Below are 15,153 nucleotides of genomic sequence, written 5' to 3'. Positions count from 1 at the left end.
AGCCTCCCAAAGTGCTGGGATTACAGGCTTGAGCCACCGCGCCCGGCCATTTTCCAAAGTTCTTCAACTTCCTTGAAAAGTTATCTGGACCCTCTGTAGGTATTTTAATAGGTCTCATGGAAAAGACATCTGAATAGTTTAGACACACTAAGAATAGGTTGTAGGTTCAGCAGGCACAAAATGACTTGTCCATGGGACCATTTCCCTTGGGAATCATGTGTGAAACCTGGGAAGTCAGTCTGGTCTAATGACCAGAACCATGAGGGCAGTCAACACTTCTGAATTGTGTTTCTGTTATTTTCCCCTCAATTTTCCACCTATCCCTGCCTGCTAAGTCACTTCTCTGTTCCTCAATTTCCCCTCATTCTTCCTCATTACCTCCCCTCTTCCCCCCCAAAAGGTCTTTTTTCTTGAATAGTTTAAGTAGGAAAAATGATTTGTCTGACCACAGCCAGGAGTGAGGCTTGAGCAAAATGCAAGACACTACTGTTATTAAGGTTGAATGCTGGTGAGAAACTCACTTGTGTTATCTGCCAACAGGGGAGGCTTTGCACTTGGCTCGGGATTTTGGCTACACTTGTGAAACAGAGTTTCCAGCCAAAGCAGTAGGAGAACATCTTGCCAGACAACATATGGAACAGAAAGAACAGACAGCAAGAAAAAAGATGATCCTGGCGACCAAGTAAGCAGAACAGGGAAACCTCTGTGTGCTTTCGTCTTCAGTCTTTGTTTTTTTTTTTTTTTTTCATTTTCTTTGAAATGAGGAAAACAAGTCTAGAAGGCACCCATTTTCTAAAACAAGGAAGGTCTCACACACCAGCAGCTAAATATATTAAACAAGGACTTTCCCCCCTTTGGTACCCAGGCAAGGTTTACAAACTGCCCTTGATTAGTGATAAGGCTGTCATTGAAACTGATGAAAGTTCTTGGAAGACCTCTCCAGAATATGCAGAAATCCTTTGGAGAAAAACATGTTTAGGAAATGTAGATCCCAGGCAAATATGCCTTTGGTTGCTGTGTAATTTGGTCTAAGGCACTCATTTTGCCTTAATAATGAGGGTAAAGCTCTCAAAACACCGTAAATGTTTGGGGAATGTGACAGAAGATGAGGTCACAGATTGGTGAGATGTACCAGGGAGACCTCTGGGACCAAGGATCACCATGAGTGCCCCCATCGTGTCTTGTGTATGAGTAAACAAATCATCCTTGTACTGCCTCATAGTGTTATTGTCTTTTTGTTTTTAAAGGTATAATATATTTCAAAGCTTCTGGAAATTGTAAAACGCCTAATTAAAATGCAAACTAAAATAATGAGGAAAATGATACAGACAAATTTGACAATACAACAGAAAAGGGGGAAGCTTGCATGAGATGACTTTTAAATTCCCTGACACTTGAAAGTTCTTCGATAATTAGTGGGAATACTACCAGTTATTGTGTAAAAATCCAACAGAACCGCAGGTAGCACTGCAGGTTATGTTCAAAAGTTTTAGAGGAAAATCCTTCTGGTAGTAACTAATTCTTGTTATCCTCTCTTTACTGAAATAAGTTATTGCTACATATAGGCCATTAAGAATCCTAAATAATTTTTAATTCTATATTAAAATTTTAGAACTGACAGTTTCAGCTGGTTAATAACTGTCATTCATGAATTAATTTTTTATTCAGGGAAAAGTATTTTGTTTGTTTTTTTGTTTGTTTTTTGAGACAGGGTCTCACTCTGTTGCTCAAGCTAGAGTACAGTGGTGCGATCATGGCTCACTATAGTCTCACCCTCCCCAGGTTCATGTGATCCTCCCACCTCAGCCTCCTGAGTAGCTGAGACTACATGCATGAGCCAGCATGCCCCCCTGTTTTTTGTATTTTTTGTAAAGATATATTTTTGCCATATTGCCCAGGCTGGTCTCAGACTCCTGGGTTCAAGCAATCTGCACTCCTTGGCCTCCCAAAGGGCTAGGATTACAAGCATGAGTCACTATGCCCAGCCTTAGGGAAAACTTTTTAAGAGAAAATCTAGGGCAGAGAATATTAAAAACATTACTTCTTAGAAACTGATAAAAAGTAGTTATTTAATGCCTTTACAACATACTGGCTAAAATTTAAATTGGCTCAAAATGCATAAAACCAAAATTAAATATTCTATTTTCTACCAGCTTCTTATGTAACACAGGTCTTTTTACAAATTTAAGGAGTATATGGGATACTTACCATCTCACAGCTTTGTCTAAGACACTTGAATCCCTTAATTGAAGTTTACACACTGCTGTGACTGGCACTGTTTGGACTTAGGACTCTATTTATCTATCGCTGTTCTGAAAGTACTAGATTATCTCATCTTGTCCCAAAGAGAAGAAAAGCAAAAGTTGGTGGCAGAAGGAATAGAGAAAAAAAGCAAAACAAGATTAAGGGGAAAGGAATAGCAGAAAGACAGAATGAAGACCAGGAGATAGAGAAAGAAAATTATAAGACAGGTATGAAAGTTGGGCTTAAAATCTGGGAGTAAATTTTGTGATGTGGAAGCCCCTGAAAACTTGCTAGTAGGAAGACCTAAATCTGAACCTTTTGCATAGTGTGTCTTCTGGGAGTCTTTCTCTGTACTCTTTTCCTTTTCCAAATAACTTCTTGACTAAATTTTTTTTTCCAAATAATTGCAGTCATGTTTCAGTTTCTCCAGAAGGAGCTGAAAGCACATATAGTTAGTTTGAATCCTTTACATTACTGTAGGAGAAAGATAAAGACTTGTTACAGAGCAAGATAATTATACAGTACTAGAATTTAGGTAATATCTCCCAGGTGTTTCCATAGCATATCATCCTAGCTGGCAGAATCATGCAGATTTACCAATGCCCATATCCATGTGAATTTTACTGTTGTCCCAAAATACAAATTTCCAAGAGAAAACACCTTCATTTTTTCTACCTCAAAATGACTTGGTTGTGGTTTTATCATGCATATTCAAAGACTTTCACTCCTTAATCCAGAGAAACACTTCTTCTTGTGCTCCTTGCCCCAGGAATGGTTTTGGAAGTATTCACCACTACCATCATTGACACAATAAATAACAATTCCTATTTTCTTGGAGATTCCCATCATTCTGTTGAAGTCTGCGGTAGCCTCTGAGTACATTCAAATTGGCACTGAGATTTTGTTTTAATAGAAGTAATGCTAGAAGAATTTGAGGCAAATAAGAGAAATGCATTCATATTTGTCAAAATTTTACTGAGACATCTATTTTCGAGTAGTGTATTTGACTAGGTAGTAGTATTTTCCTTTTACCTGGGATCTAAGTAACATATATTATTTTAGGTGATATTTTGAACTTTGATTTCATAAAACATTGTGAGAACATGTAATTTTCTTTTATCTGTCTGCTTATAGCTGCACAATTTGCAGACCATTGAATGTCAAGCAAGAATTCCACTCATTTCAATTAACTTATTTTACAGAGAGTAAATAGGCATAAACATCTGAAAATTATAATACAGCTTTATAATTTCTTATTTTTGTTATTTATATGCATCCTATCTTCTTATTGGACTATGTGAAATAAAAATTAGAGAATCAGAGACTGCACTCATAGCAAACATATGTAATATAACCAGTAATCACTATAACTAGATAAACTAGGGGATGTGTAGAAATAATACCCGTTTTGTGCAACATATGAATGGACCCAATGTGTTCTGTGAAGTTTCTAATTTTACACCAATGGTAAAGCATTGGATATTTTCGTCAATTAAAATGGTAAAAGTTAATATTGACTAGCCTATGATGGATATTCATTACATCCTGGTCAGTTCACCTTTATTCATAAGACTTGAACAACTTTATAAAAAATATACATGAAATCTAAAATTTATTGAATGAGAGATCCAGTTACTAATCTGCATTGTCAGATTGGCCTACATATTTCTTTTTTACCTCCATGAATTACAGATTCAGTTGTCTTTAAGTATATTGCCAAGTATACAATTGTGTGAAGAGTCTATTAATTGTCATTAGTCTTCGAATTCCTCTTTATTTCCAGTGTTTTGCTGATATTTACACCAACAAATATTTGGTGTAATTTAGACATTTACTTAGGTGAAAGAATAGAAACTGAAACACTTTTTGAATTCTAAAAATGAACCAGACAAAACATGTGTTTAGTTGGTTAATAGAAAACATATTTAAACTTTTTCATTGAATTTAGAACTAAATATGTCTAACATTTGATTTGCATTAAGGTAAAGCAGAAGAGTTAACAACTTTTAGTGTTACCATAATATTAGTCATCTAAAGGTGAAACAGAGAACGTGGATTTCAGACATCAGCTAAAAACTTACGTCCTTAAGGACAATGATGTAAGTGATAAAGTTAGAATGTATGATTCACTGAAGATCATTTTGTGTTACATAATTCATAATATGACATTTTGTCTTGAGATGTAAGATTGTTTCTTTTTGTAGATTTATAAATAAAAATTTCAATAAGAATGAAAGTGGTCATAAAATCATAATTCTGTAAGTGCTATAATGAGATGATGATGATAATTGCCTAGGGGGAATCTACAGGATTGTCATCTGTTTTCAAGTCTAAACTTGAAAGTGAGTGAATTAAGCTGTAGAATTAAATATAAAAGGGGGAGAGTTCTAATATTACTCCTGGTAGAGCTTCATGTGTGAATTATTTAGCATGAGTTAAATTTTTCCACCTTTTTAGCTTTTTCTAATTTCTTCATCAATTTTATTATAACTTGCTGTATTATTTATACAGGAACAGAGTTGATTTGTTAACTTAAAAGTTTATTCCATTATCCAATTAATTCTGATATTATGCCATAATAACTAAAGCAATGTTTCAATCTTCATTTTAATGTTTTAAAATTTATTTTAATCTGATAGAAAAACTAAAACTAAAAGACTGCTAAAAACAAAAGTCTAAAAACAACACCAATCTTTCTTTGTAAGAATGGATCATAATGATGACCTACCATACAGTAATTTGTAAATGATAGCATGAGGCTAAATTTAAAATTTTAGTTAGGAATTTCAATAAACAAAGACAACAAATCTATATTAAATAACACAAGGCACAAAAGATGATGATATACTCCTCAAAATGGCACCAAACACTTAGATTAAGTTGCATTCATTGATTAAAATATGGGCAATACACCTGAAAATGCATATATTTCATAAAGCAACTGAGTCTCACAACAAAAAGTGTGAGGAGTTCAGAAGAAACCTTCTCAATGAAAGTAGAAACACACAGTTGTTAAAAGCATGTATTCAGATGCTATATCTCAGAGATCCAACTGGTCCTTTAGGAAGGGGATGTGGAGTATCTTATTTCATTGAAGCAAATAAGGACTTTTTTTCCTTTTTCTGACTCTTTTTTTACTTTCACCTGTGTTCTGCAAACACGAATAAGGCAATTCTGTGAAATGACACAATATTTGAACACTGGCATTAAACCAGACTTTCATTGTTCATTTAAAATATCATAAGCGATCCTTGATGGAATTCAATAAATTTTAGATACCTGATTAAGAAGTCTCCACTGATTTTGACTCAGTGATCAATTATTTGTACTTCAAGATATTTTGTCACTTTTTGGTAGTCATTTGTTAAAGACACAAATGGCTTGCAGCAGAATAATGGCCGAGTTCATATTCACTTGAAATAATTTGACCCTTCTATACCTGTCTTTTGTTACATTGATAGTCAAAGTCAGGGCTACAATATTATACTTTGCGACTGCCCATTGTAAAAACAGATAAAAAACCTAATTACTATCATATTATCCCTTGATTACAGAGTCACCTCACTTTAAATGATGGATGCTTTTAAGCAATTCCTTGGCAATCCTTTACGTTTCAGAGACTGGACTAATTTAGTGTTTTGTTGTTAAAAAACAAAACAAAAACAAAATCTCTTTGTATAGTGTATTCTGCTTCTTTAGAATTATATCATTTGCACTGCACATCACAAGGGCTCAATTGTTACATGCTAATACTGTAATTAAACTGAAACCAATGACCTAAAACCATAACCTCTTAAAGCAAAAAAATGCAGCAGAAAAGTTACCTTGAGGGTACTTTTTGCAAGAAATTAGCTTACATGGAACATAATACAACCATTTCTGTGAGGCTAGTGAACTAAATTACTGTTGATTATCTGCTTCAAATATTAACGTATAAAGTTAGCTCATAAGAATATGAATTCTAATGTAATCTTGGGAAAAAAGGATTTTCAGGAGTCTGTTTGAATCATGGCTCTGAAGTAAGACTATAACTTTAATTAAATTTGTTTACAGATATGACGTCTAAAAAAATCACATTTCAATTAAAAAGATCATCGTGATCATTTCATATGGGGTTTCCCTTATCCTGAGGTTAATTTATGAATAGTCATCTTAAAAATGAACATTGGTCTTATCAGTGCTCGTGGATTGTTATTTGTTTGAAATGTTGTATGATTATCCTACAGCTGTTAAGAGCAAAGTCACCATTGTGAACCTCAACTGTATGCTATGAATGGAACTTTTGAGGTTGCTTTATGAAATGTTATCTAGACTGCTTTTAAAAGAAAGAACAAGTCTTTGGTTAAATATCATGGGATGAAATTAAAGCCCAGTTTCAAAAGTTCAATTTTAAATTTGATTCTTTTATTTTAGACAAATCTGTAAAGAATTCCAAGACCTCTTGAGCCAAGATAGATCACCGCTGGGATCCTCCAGACCCACTCCAATTCTAGACCTTGACATCCAGAGACATTTAACACATTTCAGGTAAGACTGGTTTTCCAGATTGCTCAAATTCTTTACTAACCCAGACTCTTGTATTCCTGTCACAGTTCTATCTAGAGATATCACTTATATATTTATACGGTGACTGTCCTAGTCCTTTCAGATGGGTTATAGCAAAATACCTTAGACTGGGTAATTTATAAACAATAGAAATATATTTTTTACTGTTCTGAGGGCTGGGAAGTCTGAGATTAAGGTGCCAGCAGAGTTAGTTAGATAAAGGCTTGCTCTTTGCTTCAGAGATGGCACTGTCTCAATTTTCTCCCACATGATGAAAGGGCCAAGCAAGATCCCTTGGGCTCTTTTATAAGGGCACTAATCCTATTCATGAGGGTTCTGCCCTCATAAGCTAATCACCTCCTAAAGACTCTATTTAATACTATTGCATTGGGGATTAGGTTTCAATATATGAATTTGGTGTGGGGTAAAGGGAACACACATATTCAGACCATAGCAGTGATTGACTGAATTTTTTGAAATTCCAAGCTTATAAAATCAAATTGAGAGAATAACAATGCATGAAGCATTTTAAATTGGAAAATTTTATATCTTTATGCATTGTTAGAAATCATTACTTTATAAAAGTGAACAGTATTATTCCAAATAATACTTAGCATTTTTGGATGAGGGTTCTGAAATCTTTTAAATCATTCTTTATCTTGGTGACACAAATTGTTTGATGGAAAGATGCCATGACAGAAGTTAACAGGGTATCAGTAACTGGTTTTCCAGAACTATGATAAAAATTTCTATGCAATTAGAAACTGCAAATGGTTCTTAAGTTAGACCACACAAGAGCATGAAATGTATTATTGGAAGCATATTTTAAATTTCATTTTCTGATGTGTTTTGGGAATGAAGAAAATATTTTTTATCTGGTTGGTTTATGCCCCAGATGGAATGTGAGAAAGAACATGGTAATTACTCAGGTGCCTTACATTTTTAAAACTCTAGAATTTTAATGCCTACATGATAGGCATATTGTGTCCTTTCTTAGTTATTATCATTTAGTTAAACAATGGTAAGGAAAGACTAATACACATTAAATATTAACATGATTTCAATACCTGTCAAAAATTGTAAAGCTGTTGAGGAGGGTGCTTCATTATATAAAATAACAAGTGTTTAAATAAGTTGAAATTTAGGCTGCAACATCAGAGACAGTTAAATAGAATATTCTATTTTACAATATGTCACAAGTTTCCTCAAGATGTAATAGACACACATCTCTGAAGACTCAACTTAGGATTCATCTTCCAAAAATGCACAAAATGTAGGATATATTTCACAGGACTTCTCTCCTATCACTCAGTTGAGCTAGTGATAGGAAGTATAATAAAATTGTGGGAAAATAAAATGCCCAGATGATATGAGCAAAAGGTTTTGGAGTCAAAACCTTTTCAAATCCTTGTGTCTGTGAGCCTTTATGTATGTGAGCTGGGTTGTTTGGGGTAACTCACCCACTCATTCCAAACCTTTATTTCTTCAGCTTTAAATAGGATAAGAACCCCTCTATTATATGGCCATAGGTGAGCTAAAATGAGATAAAGAATATAAAGTAGGCGTTCAGTAAATGATGTTTCATTTATCTTCACCACCGATCCAAGTTTAAATTTGTTTTTATCATTATATCTACACAAATATCTCTCATATTTTTGTTTGTGTGCACAATAAAGGGATTTATAATTTTTACAAAAGATCAACTCAGAACTTAATTTTCATTGAGGTTTGATTCTGGATTTAAAGAAGTGTGTTAAATTACAATTTTACTCCGAAAAGGAGCATACTATTAAAGTACAGAGAAATGAGACTCTGACATGTATGCTAGATTATTTCCAATTATAGATGCTGAGGCCTTCATCAGATAGTAAGCCATTCTTTTTATGCTCAAAACAAAACAGAGCACTGGTCGAACATCAGCTAGTGTGTGAAATAAATAGGCAAAACATTTGTCTTCTTAGCATAGGCACAACTTGCTGATTTGTCAATACATTAGTCAGTTGCCAACTTAGTGCCACAGAACTCTTTAGAGAAAACCGACTTGAAAATGTGAGCTGCACATTTTCTTTGTGAGTTTTATAAGCTCTTATTTACCTCCCTGTACAGAATATGGGAACAAGCTGGTGTTACTCAGAGTGCAGCTAACTAAATGGTAAATGGCTACCCTCACCCCTAGTGAGGTTTTATTGGAGGTGTAAAACTCTCAAGATTGTATGTGGCTTCAGTTTCTTAATCACAATTTCAAGCATAACCGTATCTTAAAACTTTCTAACACTATATATTTACTTACGATAGTATCATCTATAACATGTTGGTACTATTTGTATATTGAATATTTTGAATATTTGAAAATTATGATTTCCTATTTATTATGCTTTTTAAATGTTTGCCAGAATTTTTATTTTTCTTTAATTATAGTCAAAATTGTTTATTTAGATAAAATCTTCTGATTTCATAACAAAAGTAGTAGGATGATACAAATCACATAACCAAAGATTTCTTTATAGCAAATTTCCTACTATGTCTTTTTCTTAAACTGTGACTAAAAATACATAACAGAAAATTTACCGTCTTAACCATTTCTAACCAATTCAGTAGCGTCAAACATATTTTCATTGTTGTATTACCAATCTCCACAACTTTTTTATTTTGTAAAACTGCCTCTGTACCCACTAAACAACTTCCCATCTTCTCCTCTCCCAAGCCTCTGTCAACTACCATTCCATTTTGTGTTTCTGTGGATTTAACTACCCTAGACATCTCATATAAGAGGAATCATACAGTATTTGCCTTTTTGCAACTGACTTATTTACTTAGCATAAGGTCTTCCAGGTTCATTCATGTCGTAGCATGGGTCAAAATTTTCTTCCTTTTAAGGATGCACAACATTTCTGTGTGTGTGTGTGTGTGTGTGTAAGTGTGTATGTGCCTATATATGCCACATTTTGTTTATTCATTCATTCATTGATGGCAATTAGGTTGCTTCTACTTCTTGACTATCATGACTAGTGCTGCCAAGAACATGGGTGTGAAAATACCTCTTCAGAGTCCTGCTTTCAGTTCTTTTGGATACACACCCAGAAGGGAAATTGCTGAATGATATGGAAATTTGATTTGTCATTTTTTGAGGAACTATTCTACCATTTTCCATAGCAGCTACATCACTTTACATTTTCACAGATAATGTACAAGTTTTCTATTTCTCCATCTCTTCACCAAATAGTAGCCATCCTCATGGGTGTGAGGTGATATTTCATTGTTGATTTGCATTTCTCTAATGATTAGTGATGTTGAGCATCTTTTCATATGCCTGTTAGCCATTTCTATATCATCTTTGAAGAAATGTTTAAGTGCTTTGCCCACTTTTTGACCAGGTTATTTTTTTTTATTAAGCTGGAGGTTTTTATATATTCTAGATAGTAACCTCTTCTTAGATGTATAATTTGCGAATACTTTTTTCGTTCTGCACATTTCTTTGTTAATCTGTTGATTGTGTCTCTGGTACATAGTTTTAAATTTTGATGTAGTTTAATTTGTTTATTTTTCCCTTTGTTGCCTGTGCTCTTGGTGTCAAATCCAGGAAATCTTTGTCGAATACAATGCAGTAAAGCTTTCCTGTATTTTTTCTTCTAACAGTTTTACAGTTGTATGTCTTGTTTCGGGCTTTGATTCATTTTGAGTTAATTTTTGTTTATGTTGTAAGGTAAGAGTCCAACTTCATTCTTTTGCGTGTCTTAAATTTTATCATTTTAAACAAAAGATACATGATTGGCATTTCCAATTGCAACCCAAAGTGAAGGTTCCCGATGTAGACTGAATTTAAATGTGTGTAATTTCTTTACTGCACATTTATTTTAAAAGGCATCAACAGAATATGTTAACAATAGGATAGCAAAAGTCAGCTTGTTGCTTAGCCTTGAAATAGACTCTGCACTTTACAAGTGTATTTCTTAAACTTGGCTTTATATCAGAATTGCTCTTGAAACTATAAAAAAAAAAAAACTCAAGGATTGGAGAACTTATTTAATATTTAAAGATTTGATTCAGTAGTTCTAGGGCTGGACTCAGGTATCTATGTTATTTTTAAAACTCTGAAGTTGATTCTGATTGTTAGGCAGGTTTAAGAACCACAGTTCTAGGATATTCTGTAATTATAAGCTTTTTTTTCCCCCTTTGGGAGAAGAAAAACTCCAGTTCACTTTTAAAGTGTCACTGAGAATTCTATCAAGTTTTGTATTGTATACTAACATATTAAAAACATTCTATTGGGAGCCCGAGGTGGAAGGATCACTTGAGGCCAAGACTTCAAGACCAGGCTGTGCAACATGAAGAGACTCCATCTCTATCAAAAATTTTAAAATTAAAAATAAAAAGATTCTACATTGATGATTCTACTGTCTGGGAACATGATAATCTGGGAAAACATGTGTTAGCCTACAGCGTGTTTTTTTTATTTTTGTTTTGTTTTATTTTATTTTTTGTGAGACAGGATCTCACTCTGTTAGCCAGGTTGGAGTGCAGTGGCTCAATCATGTCTCACTGCACCCTAGACTTCCTGGGCTCAGGTGATTCTTGTTGTGTAGACGCACGACTACAGGCGTGTGCGACCATGCTTGGCTATTTTTTTGTATTTTTTATAGAGATAGTTTCACCATGTTGGCCAGGTTGGTTTCGACTTCGTAGGCTCAAGCAATCTGCCCACCTCAGCCTCCTAAAGTGCTGGATTACAGGCGTGTGAGCAACTGTACTAGGCCGAGTGTGTCCCTTTTAAAATTTTCTGCTGACAGTGACAACTGTAATTTCGATAGAACCATAAGCTCAAGAGAAAGATGAATTACAAAGGAGACATATCACATCTGACTTTGAAAGCAGAAAATTGTCAGAGTACGATTTTCCACCGTATTTTACTGAATGCTAGCTGGGAAAGAAGTGAAGAGGGAGTATAATTGGATAGGCATAGAGAATACTCTAATTAATAACATCAACTTGTGTTACTATTTTATTTTGTTAAACCTCCTTCCCAATGCAGACCACTTAAAAATAGACCTTATAGGTTGGCCAATTTGGTGCCTTGAGAACTGTGGCATACTTTCAGCAGATTTAATATGTCCAGACAAAGCACAGATAACTACTTCTAGTTTTCCATGGCAGTTGACATATCAGTGTGTTCTGGGAAGCCGTATGCATAGCAGTGACCCTTCTCAGAATTCACAGCCTGGAAAGCTTCTTGTTTCCATCAAAATGACAGAAGTCAGGCTTATTCATTATTTATAATTTACTGAGTACCATCAACAGTGTGTATTGTTGTAGAGAACACAGCAGACACCACAACACAAAGGAGAAGGGGGAAAATATTTGATTGACATCTGCAGAAGACCCCATAGACTTACAGTTCCTGGGAATCGTGGTGGCAATTAGACCAAGGTGGCATGGGGTTTCATGGTCACAGTAGCCTCAACTCAGATGGAAACCCAGAGTCCTACTTTTTTGAAATGTTAGGAGTTTCCCTCTTTGAGATTTCAGGAAATCTTAAAATTTTCCCTGCTTTGTCTCTTATGTTCTCATAATCTCCTTGAATCTGAAGTTAAGCAAAATCACATTTGACAATGTAATAAGATATTAGACTATCTTGCCGGGCGTGGTGGCTCATGCCTGTAATCCCAGCACTTTGGGAGGCCGAGACGGGTGGATCACGAGGTCAGAAGATCGAGACCACAGTGAAATCTCCTCTCCACTACGAATGCAAAAAAATAGCCGGGTGTGGTGGTGGGCGCCTGTAGTCCCAGCCACTTGGGAGGCTGAGGCAGGAGAATAGTGTGAACCCGGGAGGTGGAGCTTGCAGTGAGCTGAGATCACGCCACTGCACTCCAGCCCGGGCGACATAGCGAGACTCCATCTCAAAAAAAAAAAAAAAAAAAAAAAAAGAAGTTAGACTATCTTGAAGGCTCAGTTCAGGGAAGACACCCTGTCCAAAAAATGAGGAAACTTTTTTTCTCAGCATGTACCTTGGGAAGCTGAAATTTTGTTGTTTCTGTTATTTCTAGTAGAATTATTATTTATTGTTTCTACTATGTTAATGGTAGATAGTGAAAAGATGACTAGAGGATTATCCCATTCTTTAGAACTTCTAAAATGGAGAATAATTATATACATATATATATATATAGAGAGAGAGAGAGAATATATATAATTATTCTATATCTGTAGAATATAGATATAATTATTCTATATAGATATATATAGGCTTATAATATACAAGAGTGATGCTACAATAGAAGATTAAGCATACTGGTAATTTACCTGGGGAAATAAGGAAATTTCTTCTTTTAATCTACAGTACCTAGTGAATAGTATGCATGCAATAAATATTTGTAAATAAATGTAGATTACAATAATATCTCAATTGGGTCCTGTGTATATTCTCCACTGGTTCATTCTCAGGGCCATGATGTTTTAATTGGATGATGGACTAGGGAAGTAAAATGATCAACGTACTTAATTTTCCTATTTAACTCATAAATTATCCTGACAGCCTACCTTCTTAGAAATATACCCTCTTACTACTGCCTTGGGAAATAAGGATTGTATAGGCAGTCCCAGAAATCTGTGCTTGCTGGTGATTAAATTTTCTTCGATGATTCTCAGTGTTGGAAGGCCTCTAACATTTCCTACTCTTCTTCAACATTTAGACCTTCTCTCGAACGTCTCTGTCAAGTTATCATCCATCTCAAGCTTGGAAACTCTCAATAATAGACTGCTCTCTATCTCTGACAACTCTGTTAGAAATGCCTTCCTTCCATTTCCCAATGTCCTGCTTCTTGCGGGCTTTACAGAGTTACTTTCATCCTGGTTCCCTCCCACTTTCTAAAGGCAGTTCTCATGTCTTCCCTAGTTTTCTCTTCAAGGGTTATTCATTCCCATTTCCTTCAGGGTTCCACATATGACACGCCTTACTGTCAACTCAACTGGTATTTTCTGATTGCTCTATTCTTGGCAACATGCTGAAGAGCGGATGTTTGTCTCTAGTCAAATGTGAGCATGTTTGGTTTTCTCCAAGAAGCCTAAAGTGTGCATAGTTTTTGTTTTTTGTTTTTATTTTGTTAAAATTTTCTTGAGATGGAGAAGTGGCTGGGAAGGTCATCAACTGTGGGTGAGTTTCTTCACTAAGCATTCTTTAGTGTGAGAAAGGAAACAATGAAATTTCAATTAAATCTGTGATCTCAAAAGCAAGGGTCAGCAGATATGAGTTGGGGGAGATCTTCCTTGCTAAAACTGGATTTTTACAAGGGAATGCAAAGATGGGACTAGGAGAAGGTTCAGAAACCTGCCTAAAGTTTGCTCAAGCAATGAATCTTTGTCAGGAGGAGCATACATTAAAGCATCAATTACAGGGCTTTTGATGACATTTTTATGAATTTTTAGATTTAGCACATAGGAGACTAGTGGTTAAAACAATAGAAGCCAGAGGTAACTGTTTCTAATCAAAAATTGCAAACGTGACCCTGTAATAATTGCATGTGTGAATAATTGACTTTGGGGAATGCATACATTATGGAAGAGTTTTGGTTAATTTTTATTTAAATATTGTCTATCTTTGTTGAGCTATGGACTGAAGAGAAATTGACAAAAGACAACATGGCATGGTGGGAAGCACTCAGGATTAATTGTCAGGGGACCTAACTCAGTCTCCACTTGGTTACCAACTAGATGTGTGAATTTAGAATAGGAATTTCACCCATGTGACTTCTGCATGTTCATGAGTCAATGCAGTTAAGCTGGGTGATTTCTAAGGTTCTTTCTAGATCAATAATATTTTACTCCATTCTTAATCTACAGATTCATTTAAAATCATTACTTATGATGAGTTTCTATATCATCTCATATCTTCCTTTTATGTTTTCTCAACTTATTCATCTTAAAACATCAACAGTTCAATAAAAACCATTTTAAAAAGCTTAGCATTTTCATTTGTCTATTCCAAATAGAAAATATGTCTGATAGGGAGAAATGTAACAAGATGGTTAATGTATCCCTATAATCTCCATTCTTGTATGTAAAAACTATAGTACAAACATCAAATGTTATCACTTTCAAGAAGTTGACTTGGATGTAATTGATTGTAGTCTCTTCTAATGTATGTGCAATGATTTTATTTTAGCCTGCTTTGCTATTGAGCTGTACTGAGGTAAAATGGAGACACAAGGACTCATTCATTCCCCTTTGGGACCTCAAAGTAATTGAGAAGAACAGAAGGAATGTGACTTTAGGGCAGTGGATGAACACACATCTCCCAATCTGACAGAGATTCAGGGTAGTCATAAACATACTTCCCCAAATTGAGTTTCATAGTGCACTAGTCAGTCC

At 34.8% G+C, this 15,153-nt stretch overlaps 1 protein-coding gene across 1 annotated transcript in view; it reads left to right on the top strand.

Annotated features, from left to right (window-relative positions):
• The window catches only part of TFAP2D (transcription factor AP-2 delta), a 59,452-nt gene that overhangs the window by 31,340 nt on the left and 12,959 nt on the right, over positions 1–15,153 (top strand). The window contains exons 6-7 of the mRNA XM_023213099.2: positions 541–682; positions 6,658–6,771. Of these exons, the coding sequence (XP_023068867.1) occupies positions 541–682; positions 6,658–6,771 (256 nt within the window). The remainder of the gene's footprint in view (positions 1–540; positions 683–6,657; positions 6,772–15,153) is intronic.

This window comes from Piliocolobus tephrosceles, chromosome 5, assembly GCF_002776525.5.
Source record: "Piliocolobus tephrosceles isolate RC106 chromosome 5, ASM277652v3, whole genome shotgun sequence".
Taxonomy (NCBI): Eukaryota; Metazoa; Chordata; class Mammalia; order Primates; family Cercopithecidae; genus Piliocolobus; species Piliocolobus tephrosceles.
The sequence above is the reverse complement of the archived record's forward strand: the minus strand, read 5'-3'. Positions and strand labels throughout refer to the sequence as shown.